The sequence below is a fragment of the Cupressus sempervirens genome, chromosome 6 (assembly GCF_028749045.1).
Source record: "Cupressus sempervirens isolate cs-2001-9-10 chromosome 6, ASM2874904v1, whole genome shotgun sequence".
Lineage (NCBI taxonomy): Eukaryota > Viridiplantae > Streptophyta > Pinopsida > Cupressales > Cupressaceae > Cupressus > Cupressus sempervirens.
In genome coordinates, this window is record NC_143123.1 from 88,640,614 (window position 1) to 88,662,085 (window position 21,472).

Sequence of the window (21,472 nt, forward strand, 5' to 3'; positions counted from 1 at the left end):
GCGATGCGCATGTGCATCGATTACAGGGCACTAAATAAGAAGACCTTTAAGAACAAATATCTCATCCCACGGATAGACGGGTTGATTGATGAACTGCATAGTGCATGCTTCTTTACGAAGATTGATTTACGGTCAGGGTATCATCAAATCAAGATGAGGGTGAACATTGAGAAGATAGCCTTTTGGTGTCACTGTGGCCACTTTGAGTTTCTAGTTATGCCATTTGGGCTAACCAATGCCCCTACTATGTTCCAGAGTTGCATGAATCAAGTATTCAGGGGGCAGCTTAGGAGATTTGTCCTGATTTTCTTTGATGACATTTTGGTCTTTAGTAAGACTTGGAAGGAGCATTTACAACATCTTGAGATGGTGTTGTCCATTTTGGAGAAAGAGTCACAATATGCCAAGGAATCTAAGTGCGAGTTTGGGTTGACTGAGTTACTATACCTTGGGTATATTATCAGCACAGATGGAGTTCGAGTAGATCCCAAAAAGATTAGAGCTATTGTTGATTGGTCTACTCTTACGAACCTCACACAACTTAAGGGGTTCTTTGGTCTATGCCAGTTTTACAGGAGATTTGTTAAGGGATTTTCATAGACTATTGCACCCTTGACAAACCTTATCAAGAAAGGGCCTTCGTATGGACAGAGGCAGCTCAAAGATGCTTCGATCATTTCAAGAAGGTGATGTCATCATGTCCAGTATTAGCTCTATCGGACTTCAAGAAGCCATTTGAGCTTCATTGTGATGCGTCAGGTGATGGGATTGGGGTAGTCTTAATGCAAGACAAGCACCCCATTGCATTCGAGAGTAGGAAGCTCTGAGGAATTGAGAGGAGTTATTCTATCTATGACAGGGAAATGTTGGCCATAATGCATGCATTGGCCAAATTCCGATCATATTTGGTAGGTGGGCGTTTTGTTATCAAGACTAATCACAACAGCATCAAATACTTCATGAGCCAACATTGTTTAAATGATAGACAACAGAAGTGGATTACGAAGTTGCAGGCTTATGACTTTGACATTGAGTTTGTCAAAGGTAAGAAGAATGTAGTGGCAGATGCTTTATCCAGGAGACCTCATATTTGTGCTCTAGCCAAGATTACAGGAGATTGGAGAAATAAGATTACAGTAGAGTATGCAAGGGACACTTGGGCTTCTGGAGTGATTGCAGGCACCATACAGGATGATCGTTATGTGGTGATGGATGGATTGATCAAGTTCCAGGGTAGTATATATTCGATTCCTTCATCACAGTTTAGGGAGGTAATACTAAAGGCATTCCATGATGTACCTACAGCTAGACATCCAAGGGTCTTTAAGACCTATAGGAAGATCCGTAAGCGGTTCACATGGAAAGGGCTCAAGGATGATGTTCAGAAGCATGTTAGGGAGAGTGCAGTTTGTCAACTGAATAAGGGAGAGCACACATATCCTGCAGGGTTGTTACAGTCATTGCCCATTCCAGATAGGAAATGGGAAAGTATTTCTATGGACTTCATCACTGGTTTACCACGAGTGCAAGGAAGAGATTGTATTTATGTGGTGGTAGACAGATTAACAAAGTTCGCTCATTTTTTGCTATTTCTTCCACTTACACAGCAGCACAAGTGGCAGATCTTTTCTTCATAGAGATATTCAGGTTACATGGGCTACCTAGTTTCATTGTCCGTGATCGGGATAGTAAATTTATGAGTGCCTCTTGGTAGGAATTGTTTGGGTTGTGTGCCACAGATCTTACACCTAGCACTAGCTATCATCCCCAAACAGATGGGTAGACAGAGATTGTGAATAAATGGGTGGAAGGATATCTAAGGAACTATGTGACTACACAACAGAGAGCTTGGGTCAAATGGCTACATATGGGAGAGTATTGTTATAACACCACTTATCATATGTCTATCAAGATGACTCCATTCATGGCACTGTATGGTTATGAAGCACCTAGCATCATGGATCTGGTTTGGGGGGATAGTAGAGTGCCCAAAGCCAAAGACTTCTTGCAAGATAGTCAGGATATTTTTAGGGTGCTCAAGGAGAATATACAGTAGACCCAGAATCAGTAGAAATTGTATGCTGATCAGCATCGGATAGAATGCAGCTTTGAAGTTCGGGATATGATTTACTTGAGGCTAGAGCCATATAGACAGTCATCGCTCAAGAAGAGCGGAGCCAAGAAGCTGAAGCCTAGGTTTTATGGACCCTAGAGAGTGATTCGCAAAGTGGGTGCGGTCGCCTATGAGATTGAACTTCCGAACGGCAATCGAGTACATAATGTGTTTCATGTGTCGAAACATAAGAAAGCCATTGGTCAACGAATTGTGCCTTTTGTAGATTTGCCACTATTGGATCAGAAGGGTAAGCTTGTGTTGGTCCCTAAAGCTATTCTGGATACCAGAGAGAGAACTCTTAGGAACAGAGTAGTTAAGGAATACTTGGTTACATGGAGAAACCTGCCAGAGGAGGATGCTACATGGGAAAAAGAGTAGGTATTGCAACATCAAGAACTGAGATTGCTTGAGGACAAGCAATTTCAAGGGGGTCGGGTTGTAACGTCCCCTACTTAATGTGACCATCAAGATCAATAGATTAGCCTATGACAAGAGCTTTCGTAGGCTAATGAAGTGATTAGGGAGCTCATTTGGCAGTATTTTCAGGAGTTACTATTTTTAGTAAGTCAGTGGGAGTCAAGTGATATGGAAATTTGCAGTGTTCGGATTGGTGGATTTGGTTGAACTCTTTCCGACAAGCTAGCATACATGGTATTCTGAGTTCGACTCTTATATATTTTAATGCCAAAGTTAATTTACTTATTATAAAGTGATAATTAAATAAAAGACTTATTAATTAAGTCACTTTATTATAAAGTTGTTTTACAGAGATGTTTCTCATTTATCCCACATTGCTTATGCAAATGAAGTCAACTTCTCGGAGGACTTTATATTTTCTTGGCTAGAATGAGTTAGGGTATGCTTAGATGATATTATTATTATGCTATTGGATTTTTGGGAAATCTAACTGTTGAGCTTGGAAGACGAAACCCCTCTTTGCTAGCATTCTCTTCGTTGTTGAAAGACACAGTCACGAGGATTATCGGGTGTTTTCATTCAGGAAACACAGTGGGATCTATTGGTGATTTTACACATGATTCAAGAGCTCTAAAGTTCAGGTTATGCAGCCATGAATAGTCTTTTGCTACAATGCACGTGAATAGTGTTCTTGCTACAGTGCCCATGAATAGTGATTTTGCTATAGTGCACGTGAATAGTGCTTTTGCTACAGTGCGCGTGAACATTGTTTTGCTACAGTGTGTGTGAATAGTGAAATTGCTACAGTGTCATGAATAGTGCTTCTACAATGCATGAACAGTGTTGCAATGAATTTTCTTGCCCACTCTTGCCAATTAAAAGTTGGGACGTTGTCATTTCATTTGCAGATCACTACTTCCAAGCTCTGTCCATCATACTATTCATTTTATGCATTGTAATTGTTAAATACCAGTCTAAATATTTGTTGCAGCATATAAGGCAATTGTATGTAAACATTTCTATTGCAATATCAATATTTTATCAACAAATACGGAGGTTCTAGACTTTGCATATTTATTGTTGTATGTTGCTAAGTGTTTGACAAAATGCCATGTTGAAAATAACACTCTGATTGATAATACTTAGTAGTTTGCAAATCTCCTCAAAAACAAAAGAGGGGTGGTTATTACAATAGACTTTATCTTCTCTGATTTCACATTGGTCAATCATTTATATAGCATTCCTATTTATAAATACCTTATCATTAAACTTGCTAACATACCTTTCATTATATCTTAGACATTGATGGCAATATCCTCATCAATTGATATAGGATACTTCTGTATAGTGCAGAATGCATGCATAAATGAACCAACTTCCTTTTCCGCATTCCCCTTATCATGACTTTTAGTTGTTTTGAAGCATATTGTTTGAATATAAGTAGTGGGTAAGATCTGAGGATTCTCCCTTTGGCATGGTATTTGGGACTCTAAATTTTGTCAAAATTTTAGAGTTCCTTCACATACATCATCAAAATGATTATTAAAAATCACTATATATTGCATTATTCAGCTACTGCGAGTTCAAGATCATGTGAACCCAAAACAGTGGTACTTGTACTAGATGCTCTATATGTAGGTATGTCATCATCATCATCCATAGTGACTAGCAAGATCTTCATTGGTTGCATCCAAGCTGATACATTGAGGAGCTACATCTCAAAGCTTTGCTGCCCCATCCTTCTATTGGGGATCCTTACGTGATTAAAGACGCAAATTGGAATGAATTTAAACCAAGTGTGTTTCTCTTCTTGCAGCTAATTGGTAACGCATTACCAAATGGATAAAGAAGTATGTACTTCAATTCCATTCAACAGAAAAATAACTTGCAACTTGTTGAAATTGGAGAGAAAACCAACAAAATGTAAAAATAAAAAATGCAAAATAAATTAAAGAATGTTATGGACTAAATTATACGATATAAATAGTAAAATAAAAAACAAAAAAAAATTTATTTGGGAGAGGATCTTATTTGCAAGAGGTTGGAGGTAAAAAAAAATCTTGACCATGGAGGTACGATAATGTACTCTCATCCATTTTGAATCTATCATTAACATAACAAGGAATATTATTTCTTCCTGAGATGAAGAAGCAAAATTGTCTCCTAGCATTTTCCTCTGCTTATGGACCTTGGAAGAGTCTACTGAATACCTTCTAAATCCATTAGCAACTTTAGAATCTCCATATTGGTAAATCTCTTTAGAAACGAAAGTATATCATTGCTAAACTACTTCCAAGATATTGCATAGGCGAGGTGCATTAGTGTGGTAATCTCGTTCCAACAATGAAGAATGATTGATTCCACCCTTTTGAAAAAGATTTCTCCATGTAAATCCTCATTTTTTTCTAATAACACTTATTTTCTCTATCATCGTATCCATGTCATCATAGACATCACCTAAGCATGGTGCATCTATATCAGAAAACCTAAGCATACTCATGATGGGCTCGGTGAAATTCAATACATATTACACACCAACACACCAATCATCATCCAAGATCAATGACTTCATCTTTTGGGCCCTCCTAAATTTGACTACTAATAACCATCTGGCACAAGGTCTCTCCAACCTTCAAAAATTGGCTTGTAATAATTGAATGAGATGCAAATCAGGTCTTAGGACCCTAGGATCATGTTAATAACACATTAAAATTATTGTAATTGTTTATAGATTTGAACATGACATAAATAATATTATTTAAATTAATTAAATTTTCCTTCAACAATTTTAATCTTGATAAAATTCTAAAAATCGCTCGTGAAGTCTGGTGCTTTATCACAAACATTTGGACCTCCTCACCCTATTGTTATGTTTCTTTACCCACTCTATTTGAGTCCTAATTGCTTGCGTCAAGAAGTTAAGGGAGTGTATGTTGCATGTTGTCCAAAAAATGTGCTCATATCTTTGCTCAACCAAAGCATCTACAGCCCTACAATTTTTTGCATTGTTCATAATGAATTAGACCACATTCTTGATTAAAATTGTTTAAGGTAAATTTAATTAATTTAAATAATATTATTTATGTACTGTTCAAATCTATAGAAAAATTCAATAATTTTATGTGTTATTAACATGATTCTACGTTGTTGAGACCCGATTTGCATCTCATTCAATAATTACGAGCCAACTTTTGAAGGTTGGAGAGACATTGTGCCAAATGGTTATTAGCAATCATTGGGGTGCTTGGACGCAGTCAAATTCAAGAGGGCCCAAAAGATCAAGTTACTGATCTTGGATGACAATTAGTGTGCTGGTGTGTAATATGCATTGAATTTCACTGAACCTACCATGAGTATGCTTAGGTTTTCTCATATAAATGCAACATGTTTGGAAGATGTCTATAACCCACCATCTCTATGGACTAACCATTAGACCACATTCTCATGACCCACCATCTCTATGGACCCACCAGCTCTATGGACTTAATGGACTAAATTAACTGTGAATCTTTGATTTGCCCCTCACAATCAACCACCCTCAAAACATTGCTCTTCTAGGGGACGTTGCAATAACATTTATTAATGGACTGTTTTGATTATCTTTCCATCCACTGGATATAATAGAAACTTACAATTCAACCTGAGAATTTCTAATTGGTTCTAGTGAGGTCTCAATAGAGTTCTTTTGTCATTGCAATAAGGTGTTACACACGTTTTTATATCTAGGACTTGTGAAACCAGGATGTGCACTATTGATAGTCGATACCATTTCCGCCAAATATGGTGATCTCACAAGTTGAAAAGAAGACTATTGGTATAAATGCAACATGCAATAATTTATTTAGTAATATCTCTTAATTCCATTTTAAATGTCTTGTTCAATGACCCTCTTTCGCGAGTGGAAATTTCTACTTCATCTTCTATAGAGGGTATGTGCAAGAAGGGATGTTGAGAGGCAATTACTATATTAATGTGTAAATTCATTGTTATTTTCATTGCGGAAGCATGACCTCCTTTTTTCCCCCCTCTTGCAACTATCCTATCAGCATCTTAATCTCTTATGCATCTCGCTATTTTTTCGGCAAGCAACCACTTCTCATTTGGGACTAGACACATCCCAATCACTTTCCAAGAAGAGCCCATAAAGTGAAGTTTCACTCGATAATGTGAGCTACTAAATTGTTGATTGCACTCATTACACTTCCAAAGATATCCCCCACCTTCAGGAAGTTGTTTAGTCTTTGTAGTATATCTCCTTCCACATGCACCAAACATTGACTGCTGGCCATTACTGCAATCTGATTTTTTGCTATTATAAGAAATTATGTAATAATTTTGAATTACAAAAAACAAATAAATGCAACCATAAAAGTGCAAAATGGAGATACAAAAACATTAGAACAAAGTTTAACTTGTTCCTTTTTACCTAAAAAAGTTAGAAATAAAAACTTGAACCCAGACTTTGAGCGTATAGAACCTTAAAATAATGCCCTTGTACCCAGACTTTTGAGTGTCTAGAACCCTAAAATAATTTCTAGACCTTCAAAGCCTTTTCTTCTTGCAGCCATAGTCTGTTTTCTATCTCTTCTAGTAAAAATTAACCTTTTGAGGACATCCATCTTAAGGTGACAATTGTTTTCCTTCCTTATAGAGCAAATAGACTTGATGACAGTGAATTCTGTGTGTCCATGGATGAAGTGTAGGCGAACCTGTCTGTAGACCTGACTTAAAACATTTGAGACAACATTCTGAAGTTAGAATGGTTTGTTCTGGAAGATCAGGAGCTGTACAGAAGTACATGGCCACCACATGGGAGACTTTGATCACGGCTGCTCAGCTTTTTTGCCAGTGGGAACAGTTGTCCAGATTTAAATGTGTATTATAGTTGCATGTGGATACAAGAGCATGGAATGGTAGAAGTAGTAGATGGGATCCTTGAGAAAATATCAGTTCAGACATGAATAAATTCACTAACCATTTCATTAGAGACATCATAATTTCATATAAATGCACAAAAAGACCAAGCAAATTTAAATTTCAAATGCTATTATGCATAACACTGTTAACTGTATGCCTATGCTTGCCTGTAAATGGTAGAATGATAATTTCACGATACATCATTTTCTTGACAGATTCATTCAAAAAATCTCAAATCGCAACTCAAACCTGTATGGCATGTCTTGTCGCTTCCTTTATATGAGCATAAACATATTCTGTATTTCCTAGATGCACAAAAAAACGTGATACAAGAGATGTTAAAAAAATATAGCACAGACAATGTTGAAATTGCATAGCATCACATAAATAAAAGGTGATTATCAATAACAGAATCTTAATAAACACATATAGATGTAAATGTTTACAATGCTGCAGCCTGCTACTGACTTGTGGTTACACATCCACACTAATATGTAATGCTGCATATGTACTATCCTTGAGTACAGTACCCATGTGTCTTTTTGTCCTTTTGCTAAATCCACATAAAATATTTTAATACCTCTTCTGGGGAAAATGTTTAGCAAAATGCTAAAAAATTGGTATGATTTTTTGTTTGGGCATATTAGCTATGATAAATATGTTAATAAGTTTTATGTGAAGCTATTGCTTGCCAAGTCAGTGGAGGTCACGTAATTTCTGTATGAAACAAAAAATAATGATGTCTTCAAAGCTCTAAAAAGAGATTTCTTACTATCTTCATAAGTGAAGTCATATTTCATTTTGTTTCCATTTATGTACAGGTGCAGCTTGGGATTCCAGAGGATTTGACAAATTTTATCAGCAAGGGATCTATGATCATTCAGCAAGATTATATCGTCAACACTAGGAATTTCCCAAGTTAGCTCCAACTCATCACTGAACCCAACAAGGGTCTGACAAAAAGGGGATGGACATGGATTACTGTAATCAGCAGAAGAATGCTATGGGTATTTTTGATGAAATATATATCAAGTTGCAAAATGTGAAATTCCTTCAGCTGTTCAAGGAAAAATAAATTAGAATATTTCTTTGATACTAGTTACACAGGAGTTAAAAAGGAAAAAGTGGTGAGCAGTTAATCATAGTTCTTCTGATTCTAGTGAAAAAGGAGATGGATTTGGTAGTCCAGTGATTGTAATGTCTGTGCCAGCTTATCTATTGAAGATCACCCGATTCTGCATTATACAAGAAATATTAAGGATTCTATTGTATATAAAAAATTAATACAACATCATATAACAGGATGGTGTAAAATAACCAAAGACACAAGGTGATCAATCTCTTTGTCAAGGAAAAGTTAGCAACAGGCCACAAATACCATGTCACCTGCCAACATTCCTAGGGAATGTGATGACTATGATGATAAGGGGCATTAAAGCAGTTATTTTTTGTGTCTTCCACAATCTTGTTTTGTTGTAGTTGAGCTTTATTTCAGTGGTTTTAGTTATGTAATCCCTTGTAAAATTGAACATAATAAAATTATTTAATCTGTGCTTTTTTAAACAGCTCCTACAGGGCTGCTACTGATGATTTGAAAATTTGTGATAATTTGACAGTCTGCAAGCTTGTTAATCTATAGAAGCTAGCATTTGTTCCTTTTTCTTCCAAACAAAGTGGGGTGTTAATTATTTCTCAAGCAAGTCATAAACAAATGGTGCACTTTACCACAAAAATGGCAAATAGCCAAACATTCTTCATATACAATCCACCACTCCAAATTTTAATAAGGAAATCTTAATATAGAGTGTAATGTTCCCGTTATAAAATAAATTTTAATTAAGCTATTGTAATTGGACCGGTTGATTTAATATATCTCGGACCCATTTTTATTTTTGTTTCCGTAATTTGTGTTGTCGTCGGCTATCTTTGTACACCCTCGGACAATTTTCACCGACAGGTATTTAAGCTCGGCTTGTAGGTAGTCATTGGGTATGCATTTTGGATTATTTCTTTTACTGCAAATTTCTGTTGGAGTTTTGGATTTATTCGCCATTTCGAAGTGAAAGATCTTCCCTATTTGGTTCATGCGGTTTCGGTGGGATTCAACCCTCACCCTATTCCATTGTTGCATGTAATACTTCACTTGGATCTAGCAAATCAGAGCACCATCTTTTGGCAAATATTAATTCAAAGTTATTCATGTTCAAATCTCCATTGTTGCTTGGCTTTGTCTGAAAAATTCAGGATTAGTAGTTTATGGTGTATAACAGGACTCATCTTCCCTCCATACCCCATCTACAACTTGCAACCTTCAGTGCCACTTCCGCATCACCTACGCGTACAGCCATAGAATTCAGCCGTACTACCTTCAATCCAACTATACGGCCTTCATTTACATATCGTACGGTGTAATGTTCCCACATGCCAAGGCCTAGTAAAAACTAATTGGATGGTCATACAACGCTTAACATGAGGGTTGCACAGTCTGGGGATAGTGTCCATACAAAGGCTATGTTATGGTCGTATGGAGGATGATCCAGGAGCTCGTACAGAGATTGATGTGTGTCGTACGGTAGTCAAAGATGACCATACAGAGGTCAAGGATGACTGTACGGTGGTCAAGGATGATGTACAGTGGAGAGGGAGAGGAGGGTGTACGACATAAGGCTGATATGGTCGTACGGCAGGCCGTATATTGGACTGGTGGACGACAGGAAGAGAGTGGGTGGAAGGTGAAGGCCATACGACCATAGAAGAAGCAGTGAGGGCAAGGACAAGAAGTGGTATGGATGGATATCTGAGCCCTATGGTGAGAACACTCCTGTTCATTCTCAATCACATAGATTTTGATGGAATCTAGATACCCAAAAAAATAAAGATCGAATACAGATAATTCCTTCAAGAAATAGATATATGCCGAAAGATGATGCTTTGATTTGCCAGATCCGAGCGAAGTATTACAGGCGACAGAATAGGGTGAGGGTTGATTCCCATTGAAACCAAGATGACCAAACAGGGAAGATCTTTCACTTCCGAAATGGCGAACAACAAAGAATCCCAACAGGAATTCGTAGTACAAAGAAAATAATCCAAATTGTATACCTAAAGACTACCAACAAGCCGTGCTTAAATGCCCATCGGGAAAACTTTCCGAGGGTGTACAAAGATAGCCAATGGCGACACAAACTACGGAAACAAAATAAAAATGGGTCTACAATATATAAAATCAATCGGCCCAATAACAATAGTTTGATACAATTTATTTTTTAACGAGAACATTACATATGGCCTACCATACATCTATTGTATGGCCTACCATTTACATACCGTACATCCTCCACATAACAACCGTACGGCCTCCCTTGTTACCGTACGGCCATCACCTTGTTTCTTCCTACCATACCATATGACCTTCTGGGATTTCTATACGACCAACATATTGACTACATTTGTTTTATCATACTACTCCAATTTGACCATATCTCTTCTTCCTGCACACCGTTCAGCAATTCCAAGGTTGGCCAGTCCACCATACAGCTTCTATCTCTTCACCTTCCAAGTAGTGGGATACATGACCTAATCGTACGAAAGTCTTCTTGCACAATACGAACATCACCATTCATTTTCATCAATTGGAATTTGATCGAACAAAGGGTAAAAATCCTTACGTAAAGAAAACATAGTGAAATGGGTCATTACATAGAGCACCTATTTTTCTCCACAAACACACAAAATTCAGTGAATAACAAACATTTCATGAATATTTTGATTGAATAAGCAAACAATATTTCCCAAAAGAATCGACAATAGTCACAAAGATCGTATCATTTCCCTACATCAATAGAAACCCTAGTAGACACACCCAAATAGAAAACTTATAAATATTTCTCATTCAATTGAAAATAGGAGACCAATTTTGAATACAAAGGCCATTCATGCCAAGAAAGAGGGGCCATCTAGAAGGATCCTAGAGCAATCTTCTCGACAAATATAGGAAAAAAATTGTGATATCTAACATTGCATACCTCTTTTGCAATTTCACCTAAACTTTTGTAGCCATTTTGGTGTTTATTCCCCCGACATTTGAGTGGGCTCATTTCAACTATTGAATCAGCCTTTTGCCTCCCTGAATGGCTCAGCAGCTACCTTCTTATGTAACTTTTTCATTAAGTGCATGCTTCTATTGTCTCATGTCATTTTAGTGTAATTTGTTTGGATACTAGCAAACCAACCAAACGTCTTGCATCATCTCAATGCTCAAATGTTGGTTAGAGAATTTTGCCACTTTTCACCTACCCAAGTTAGTGTAAACTACTCAAAATCTTCCAAAATGGCATGAGGACTCTTTCTTTCCCTTCTATTCTCACATTTAAATCCACTTTTTCACTACATTCAATCTCTTTGTCTTTTGTGTTGGATCCTCCCACAATTTTTCTTTCTATCTCTTGCATGCTCTTGCTTTTTACAACTTTCTCTTGCTCTCTCTCATGTTTGCTACAATAACCTCTAACTTGCTACAACAATCTCTCACTGCAATATCTATGGCTCTCTTGGGTTTTTCAAGCCTATCCAATAATATATTTTCCTATCTTAGGTCTTTGAGCTTCCTGAGATATATCGCATCTCCTATCTATTAGATCATTCATCTATGTATTTACCTTTCGATCTATCTAGCTATTGTGGAGTTGGAAACACCAAAATAGGGACTTGACTAAGGCAAGCTTCCAAACAACCTCAAATATTTTTCCTTTCATGTGTGTTTGGGTTTACTGGAAGCATTCAAATGCTCAGAGGTTTGTTTATATTTTGTTATCTTATTTTCACTTATTTCTATTATCTATTATCTACTTCTATGTCTGTGAATTTTGAGTTTCAAAATTTAGCTGAGACACAATGTTGGATTTTCTTCACATTTTAAGTATTCTTCATTGTGGTTAGATTGGAACTATAGCATTCCATGTCGGCATCCTTGACCAAGTTGCTCAAATCTTTTGGGTAACAAGAAAAAATACTCAATCCCCATGCCAATCACCCTAAAAAACAACCATACTGGTATGCCTTGCAACCTCTAACCAAGAGCCTTCAAATGATGCTTCAATAGAATGTACAAGAGCAACTCATCCTCCTATACTATCCAATCACTCATGAGATCAAAGCCATAATCTTCTTCATCAAAGATACCAATAAAATCATCATCACCTACTTATCTACTAGAGGAATTATCATCCTCCTCCACCCATTCTTGCATCCAAATGCATTCATCAAAAGCAATCAGATTAGCTACCTCTCCAATACCAGCACAAGCCATTGCTAGGGATGAAACCCTAGTTTCTATTGTCACATACAAAAGAATACTTATTGCCACCTACCAAAGAAATCTATCTACGTCATCATCATCTTCTTTCACTTACTCATATTTCCCATCATCATCACAAGAAAGCTAACTAGATCTAGTTGTCATTGTTCGAGCTTGTAGCTGCGATAGAGATCATAATCTTCAGGCATTAATACCCTTATGGTTACCTTCAGCTGAAAAGGACATTTATGATAAATTGTAAAATTAAATATAAAGACGTGTGTCATACAACATGTGTTTAGACATGTAAATACAAAGAGTTGTATTTAAAAATAAAGAGTCCTATTTTGGGAAATTGAAGAGACCTTCAATCTTAATTTGAAGAGTCTCTATATTTGTTATATATTTTGCATCGAGTGAAAGGCATTATGCACTTAATTTTATTATCAAAAAATGATCTTTTGTTGTGTGGTTGGGTTTTCCCCTTCATTCTTGAAGGGTTTTCCCAAGGTAATTTTTGAGGGTTATTGTATCTATTTCAATTCTTTCTTATTGTTGTTTATCTTCTTAATTTTCTAAGAAAATATCCAACCTGGTATTAGAGCTTGGTTTAGATAACAACTTTAAAGGGTTTCTTTTGTTCATTATTTTATGCATCGATTTGGTTGGTAATCTGTAAGTGCTAGAGTGTTTGAAGTATTTTTTGCTTCAAGAAAGATCTCATTCCTAAATGAATGTGCGAGATTCTCAGTGTTCAAAGTGTAGTTTTTATTATCATACAGTTTGCTTTAGTGTCGCAAGGTTATGTTGTTTCAATTATTTGATCCTCTTTAAGGAGGCTTCCTTTTATTTCTAGTCAAGTTTGGAATGTTTCACTTGTCTGTACAGCAACATCTTCGTTCCTTGTGTTTTTTTTGCTATGCTCCATTGTGCATCATATTTTCTGGCTCTATGTGCTCATTCTTGTACTTGTGTCTCATGTAATCATTGTTTGTGCCTCTTTATTCAGGTGATTGTTGTGGCTTCATACTTATGATGGTTTACTATTGTTGTCAATTTATTATTATTAAATGTTATGTCACTACCTTAGCTCCTTGTTGGCACCATACATGTGTTGTTTTCGAGCTGGAAACTCTTCATTAGAGTCCTTTAATTTGGCATCACATTAGTGTCATAGATGAGACTATTTGCCTTGAGTCATTTTTTATAATTGTATTCATCAAGTCTAGATGCATGTAAGCTATATGGCTTGTTATGTTTTGTCATGTTTTTGCAGAGCAAGATCATATAACAAATTGTTGGGATGTATTGTGTGGTTTTCACACCATCACCCCATTGTAATTAGGGACACCCATTTTTCGTTTTAGCAAGTTGGAGTCTTTGTCTTTGGCGTTTTTGGTTGGCAACATTTTTTTTCCAAGTCTCCAATTCTAGGGGAGATTGAGCAATTTTGGCTCACTTGGAAGATATTTTTGCCTAGGGTTTGTGTGGGCACTTTGGTGCACTTACAGGAATTTTTTGTGGTCTAAGTCCATCTAGAGAGTGAGATTTAGACCGGGAGAGATGGGTTTCTAGGTTTGGGAAGGGGGATGAAGTTTGTGAATGAACCAACTTTTGGGGAAATTTCTCCATCCAAAACATTCCTCTTGGGAAAATTCCTCCTCCCGAAATTCTCCAGCGAACTATCTTTTTTTGTTAATCACCAAAACCATCCTACCACTACTCAAAACTAATAATACTAAGTGGTTTTGGATTGAGATGAGATTAAAATTTGCCCCTCCTTTGCAAAATGGTTGGTTTTAAAGTGGAATCAAATTTGTTTAATATGGATGTGATTTTAATTTCGGATTTTCCACGAGCTTAATGTCTTTCTCCTTTGTTTTGCAAGGTGAATTTGAGAAGGACAAGGGCTGACTTGAAATTTGCTCTTGGAAAGTCTTGGAGAATCAAAGCATTGTTGGTGCACATACCCTCCATCATCATGCCAACAGAAATTGGCATGATGAATCAAAGGAAGAGAAGCTAGAGGGCAAGGTGATGATCAAGGCCTCTAGACTCAAGTGGTTACCACAAGGCAAGAGCTCAATCCCCAGGACTCAAATGAGAAGAAAGGATTCATGGTCAAGCTATCAACCCGCAAACTCAAGTTGGAATTAAAGGCAATTTCGGAAAGCACAGAGGATTGAGCTACATGAGGAAATTTCGAAGGATGGAGAGAATCACAAGCGTTGAAAGATACATTTTCTCAGGCTAGGACTCCAAGGATGTGATGAGGATGATGGGGTGGCAATTGGTTGTCTCCTCCAATCAGAAAATCTTAGTTTCAAGCACAATCAATAACAACATGTGTAGTGTCCCATTCTCTCATTGGCTATCAAAATCATTGTAAATTTCTTATTGGCCGATAAATTGGTGCCTTAATGTAATTGGCAACCCTAACTATGGATTGTGGGAAAAAAATTTGGCCCTTAATCTTCAATCGATCTTGGCCCTCCATTGTAATTGACCAACTACGAAAGGCCAAGACCTTCTCATTTATCATTCATTAGTTTAGGTGGTGAGATTAGAAAGATAGAGTAGAATAGGCTAGCTAAGGGAGAGACTTGATGAAGTTGTTGCTATGATGCTTTCAAAGTAATTGATAATTCTTTGTTAGTTCTTCATGGAGGATTATTTAACATTGCTATGTAGTAGTGCATGGTTTTTTAAATCTTTCAATTGGAGTAGATTTCTTTCCATGTTGAAGTAGTTTAGTTGAATAGAAGTTTTTGTGGATCTATACTTGTTTAACTTGAACAAATCTGGGCCACTAGCCTCTTGTCGATGGTAAGGGTGCCTTGCGTGGTAAGCCGATGAAAACAATTAACTTCAATTGATGTTCAATCTTTGGTTTACATCTAGATGATTGGATTGGAGAGAGGATATTGATGTGAAAATCATTTGTGTATTCCTTAGAAGCTTGCACTAGGTGGGTGGAGCCGCTGGTGAGATTACATCTAGTAGAATCCAAGTCCATCCATGAAACCTTGCATTTCTAGTTAGAGATAGAAATAGAAATAGAAATTAAGTTTAATTTGAAGTGAAAAATGGAAAAACAAAACTTATATTACCATCACACATTGTAATGCCAAATCTTTAGAAGTGTATGAATTGATATCCGTTGAATGAATAGCGTAAGTCCCTTCGTGATAACCAACATATCAAATCATAAAACTAAGTGAAGTCCACGATTAAGAAGGAACCTTGAAGTTATTTCATGATCTTAAATTTGCAAGCTTAGCATGAGAGATGGCCTTATATCAACAAAGGATTGAGAGTTTGGTGTTTCTCCTTGAAACATTAAGTATTTGATTCTGCATGTTGTGGTGGAACAAAACTCACATCAACAGGATGCATGATTGTCACGGCTACTTTACAATCGCTTTCTCATTTAATTTTCTTCTTGGTTTGGCATTAAATCCTGATCCATTTGGATTTATGCTGAAGCACATTCTCTAAAAATGTTTCCTTAATAAGTCAAAAGCATGAATAACAATGAGTTGCTAAGTCTCCTTCTGTGCCGAAGACAGATCATACCATGTGTTTTTGGTTACTTGGCAAGAGAAACAAGAGTAAGACCCTTTTTGAAAACAACAGTTACAAAGAGACATTAAATGCTAAGTCTCCTAATCTTTTTGGCTTCCACTGAACTTGAGAGAAGAGGGAGAGTTGTTGATCGCTTGTCCTAAATCCTAATGGTTATACCAAGTCAAATGCCACATGAGCATCACGGAAGATATCCTTGTTGTGTATCAAAGATATACTCTCAGTGTTACGTATGTAAAGAAAAGTAGTTCACTGAGGAAGAGTGTGGTGAATATATGTTTTCAGAACCACGATAATCTTTTGGTTGTTGACATACTGATCGTCCGGGTGTTTTTTGGTTTGAGAATCAATTCTTCTTCTGGCCATCAAATATTGTTCTGGAGTTATCTCTCCATTATTTGATATAGCTCTTGTTTAGAGATAAGCACCTAAGTTTTTAGTTGATTCAAGCCTCATCCCTCGATATTCTGTATCGCTCTTGGTTTAGAAATCTCATCTTGGGCAGAGATGCATTTGTTCTTCAATTTGTAGAAGATTGTAATCATTCTCTGTCAAATTTTTTGTCGTAGTTGTTGAGATGATGAAGACTACGTGACTCCATCCTTATAACTATCATCTCTCTCTGTAGCACTAGACACTTGATCCTCTATGTTTTGTTTTCTTGGGAATAAAAGGAGCCAAAAGTTGGATTTTGTAATCTACCTGACCAAGTGATCAATGCTTGATCAATCAGCCGGGTGGCCCTCTATTCTATTGTTGGCGGTCAATCAAGCCACACTAAGGGCCAATAAATCATGAGAACCTAAAATATCTAAGCTTGTTGGAACAATAACTGAAAGTGATTTCTGCATGTTCCAAGGAGAAACCAGAATTATTTAAAGACTATGTGTTGGTATCTTATTATGGAGGCATTCCATATTTTTTTGGACTTCATTTGACATCAACATAAAAGATAAGTAGTTCTTGATTATGCATTTTGTATGTTATTGTATCGGTATCTATGACTGATTGATCTTTTATCTCTCTTCATTGGTGGATGCAACAAGAAAACCAATGAGAAGAGGAGGTTTCTTTAATTAAGAGGGAGATGTTTTAGCTTCAGAGGGAGGCTTCGTCGGCTATCTTCTTGTGATAGTTAAGGAGTATTTATGGAATTCTTGTCAATTTTATAACTGCTTTTAATATTGTAGAATTTGAGAATCTTGTTGGAAACAAGGCTCAAATGTGATTTCTTTTCTTGTTAGATTTTGACCCTCTTGTCGGAAAAGAGTTTTCAGCTATGATTTTATGAGCTAATATTCACATAAAATTAATAATGCATTGTAAGGACAACCAAATAATTATTTCAGTTATGAGAGATTCTTAATGAACATCATATAGAGAGTCCATGATGTCATCATGTTCAGAGATTCCATCATGGGAGTTGGAAGTCATGTAGAGAGAGGCCATGATTATATCACGTTGAGAGGGTCTATGTAACAACCACTTTTCACGGGTCTTAACTAACAACTAGCATATCAAAGAATTACAATTATTATTTCATATTCATAGGAAGACAGTTATATCAGTTATGTTCATGGAATTAGATTAATGGTTACAATCAATTAAACAGAAATTTCATAACTCACAATTGTAGATACCATCAATGAGTTTAACACGAAATTTAAAATCTACATAACCTAGAATTCAAAACCAAAATCCTCCTAGGAATGCTTCTGCAAAAACTAGGTTAGTCCACAAATGTTGCTTAGGAGTAAATAGCTATACCACTTTATCGAAATGACAATACCATCAACTACCACTATATCAATTAGGGCATCAAATACCATTGTATCATTTAGGGTGTCAAATACCACTATATCGTTTAGGGCATCAAATACCATTGCATCATTTAGGGCATCAAATACCATTGTATCATTTAGGGCATCAATTACCACTATATCATTCCCTTTCTTTCTATTGCTGACTATGGCAATGACATACAGTTAGAAGATACATAAAGGAAAGACAGAAAAATCAATCCATCAAATGACCTATCTCTTGCATATAGATATGCTTCATGTTGAATTGGAAGATCAATCAATCTAACTAGTTACTAATTACATCGAAGGGAAAAATTGCTTTCATCAAAGGAATTAACTGGTTCAATAATATAACTCAATCCATCATATCTTCTAGTTGTAAAAACATCATAAAAGTAAAATACCTATTACCAACAAATGTTTGAATGGATTACTCATCTTTGTCTAGTGCATGTCTTGGCATCTTGTAGAGAGGGGAAACATTGTCAAGGGCTTAACCTCCCAGCCGCAGACCCTCAAAATATCCCCACAAATCTCATTCGAGAAAGGCCCTCCCTACCCAGAATAGCCATGGAACACATTGTCCAACCACTGAGCATTCTGGTTCTTAATTCCACCACTTGACTTGGCATCAGGGTACATATCAGTGTTACGGGACTCGGACTCGCCTCTGACTCGGAAAGTCAAAATCCGACTCGGATTCGGACTCGGCAAGGACTCGGAAAATCATACGAGTATAATAACAAACTTTTGAAGGAAAAAATTGAATAACATAATATAAAGTTGAAGATTTAAGATTTAAGATTCAATCCTTAATAGATTCTTGACATGCCACATCATTTTCAGAATTCATATACATTGTAAAAAACATCTTCCGAAAATCTCTATCTTTTAAAAAAAAAAAAAATTTAAAAAAATTTAAAAAATCAGAGTCCTGGGCTCTGGACTCGGCAGAGTCCTTGGACTCGGCGAGTCCACGTGGACTCTACCAAGACTCGTCCAATTCCGAGTCCAGAGGCAGATTGCCTCGAAAACATGGAATCTGCCTCGGACTCACAGAGTCCTGGCAAGACTCAGCGAGTCCCGTAACACTGGTACATATTGGACAAACATGAGCTTATTGGAAAGTTCTTTAAATTTGAGTGATTAAGTTATCATGACAAATCTGATTTATGTTCCTTGTTTTTGTAGAACTTCCTTTACCTCTTTACCCTCTTTCTTGGCCATCCTGCCAGGGTGAGTCCTTGGTATCCGTTCATTAATGAAATTCTTCCATTAACTGTTCATTTGCTGAAACTCAGCTGATGTAAAGATGATAATTTATTTCTAGCATGAAGACGTCCATGTGACTCAAGGACTTCTCTCTCATAAAAATTAGAAGATTATATTTCAGAAATAAAGGACAAGCTGATTCAAGGATGAGAACATATTCATTCTATTTCAGATTCGAACAGGTCAGATTACATGGTGAGCTTGATTGAATGAACTATTCATTATTCATATTTTACTTCACAGTCGTTCATTGAGGAAATAACATTGGCAATCCTTAAAACCCACTTGCATCTACATTTCGGATGCAATATATACCAGATAAAAGAATAGAAGTTATCCACATAACCTAATCAATGATGGAATGAATTCGGTTCATTCCGATTGGCTGGCTCTCAATGATTTGGTTTGCCAAAACAGATGTCTGATATAGAGTGGTCGGCTCTCAATGATTTGGTTTGCCAAAACAGATGTCTGATATAGAGTCCCTCATCAAAAGAAACAGCAAGCTCGGTTTCACCTTCAATATTAGGGCCGTATAGGAGTAAGAACACGAAAAAGAAAGAAAAAGTGAAGGAGAGTTGTATGAATCATCAGCTAAAGGAATGCAGTTGAAAATATGTCTATGCAAGAGAAGGCTTGAACTGAAGCTGCGGCTCAAGATGGCGGTTATAAACAAGAACATAGCTTCTTGGCTCACCGATTCCAAAAGAAAGAAATACCACCGAGTGTACTCGTCGTCCCTCACAAAGACGTATAATTTAAAAAAGAATTCGAAAGACTCCTTATTAAAAGAAGAATTTATAATTATATATATGCATGTGTGTGTGTGTGTGTGTGTATATATATATATATATATATATAATTTTCTAATGATATCATCATACTATTATTGTGTCCATGATTGTGCTTATTAAAATACGTATATCTATATACGTGCATAATTTGGAGAATTATGATTTATCTTAACCTCGTATCCTCTCGATATATGTAGGTATATATTTATACATACGTTAATAGAGACGGGCTTGGAAATTTGATATCATGGTGGCATCATACCTTTATACATATATATATATATATATATATATATATATATATATATATATATATATATATATATATATATATATGTATATATATAATGATGAAGAAACTAAAGACATCAACATAGAACAACAAAGGTAATGGTTTTGAACATGAATTTTGATAATGATAGCTAAATGTTTTATATGTTTGACCAAGTAGCTCATGGTATTGTCCAACGTACACTCTTGCTTGCCTAGTCGTTTACCCTTAGCCATGGTGATTCAAGGTTCATACCTATTTGCCCAGTGATGGTGGTGCCCCTATGCCCTATTCATTTCTAAAAATGCTTCCACCCCTTTGATGTGTTCCCTACAAGGAAATTCTCCACAATTAAATCATATTCCTCAATATTATAATAATTACCATAACAAGTTATTAATCATAAATAATCACAATCGGCTAACCGCCTTTTCACTTCCTTTGATTCATGATGAATAACCAGTGTTACCCCGGCGCGGGGCTGTGGCGGTGTGGGGGGACGTCGAGACGAGTTTCAGGTGTGGGAAAAAAATAGCCTCAATTTGGGGACGTCGGGGGGATGGCAGGGGTGCGGCAGTGTAATAACCCCGATAGGTTATAACTTCTTGTAACACCAAAATCTTAAAACTTCAAGAGTTTGTCGTTTCGTCAAACAGATAGCCAACAATCTCTGATACCACTGAAATAATCCTGCTGACTTGCTCTCTAGAATGGTGTTGGATGAATGCTTTGATTTTTACTTGAATTTTCAGAGTATAATTATTTAAACAAATAACATGTAAATGAAACGAACTGAGATCAATCCATGAATTGCAATTATAGGTTCTGCAATCATTACAACTATAGCTTATAAACAAATACCTAACTAGGCACCTGAAATGTTCGTTGGCATTTCACAAGCTGGAAATTGGTGATGTAATTAAAAATGCCCACACTGCTCCTATTAACTTGTCCACATGGCTGGCAAAGAGAGGGATCATCGTTGGATCTTCAATTGGGAAT

General features: G+C 36.5%; 1 protein-coding gene across 5 annotated transcripts in view; it reads right to left on the reverse strand.

The window, feature by feature from the left end:
- EDD1 (glycine-tRNA ligase) overlaps positions 1 to 21,472 on the reverse strand; it is a 426,585-nt gene that overhangs the window by 297,593 nt on the left and 107,520 nt on the right. For 4 of the 5 annotated variants that reach the window (XM_089786876.1, XM_089786879.1, XM_089786878.1 and 1 more), the window contains one exon: positions 7,700 to 7,755. In XM_089786876.1, the coding sequence (XP_089643002.1) occupies positions 7,700 to 7,755 (56 nt within the window). The remainder of the gene's footprint in view (positions 1 to 7,699; positions 7,756 to 21,472) is intronic. The other variant, XM_089786877.1, reaches the window with a different exon arrangement.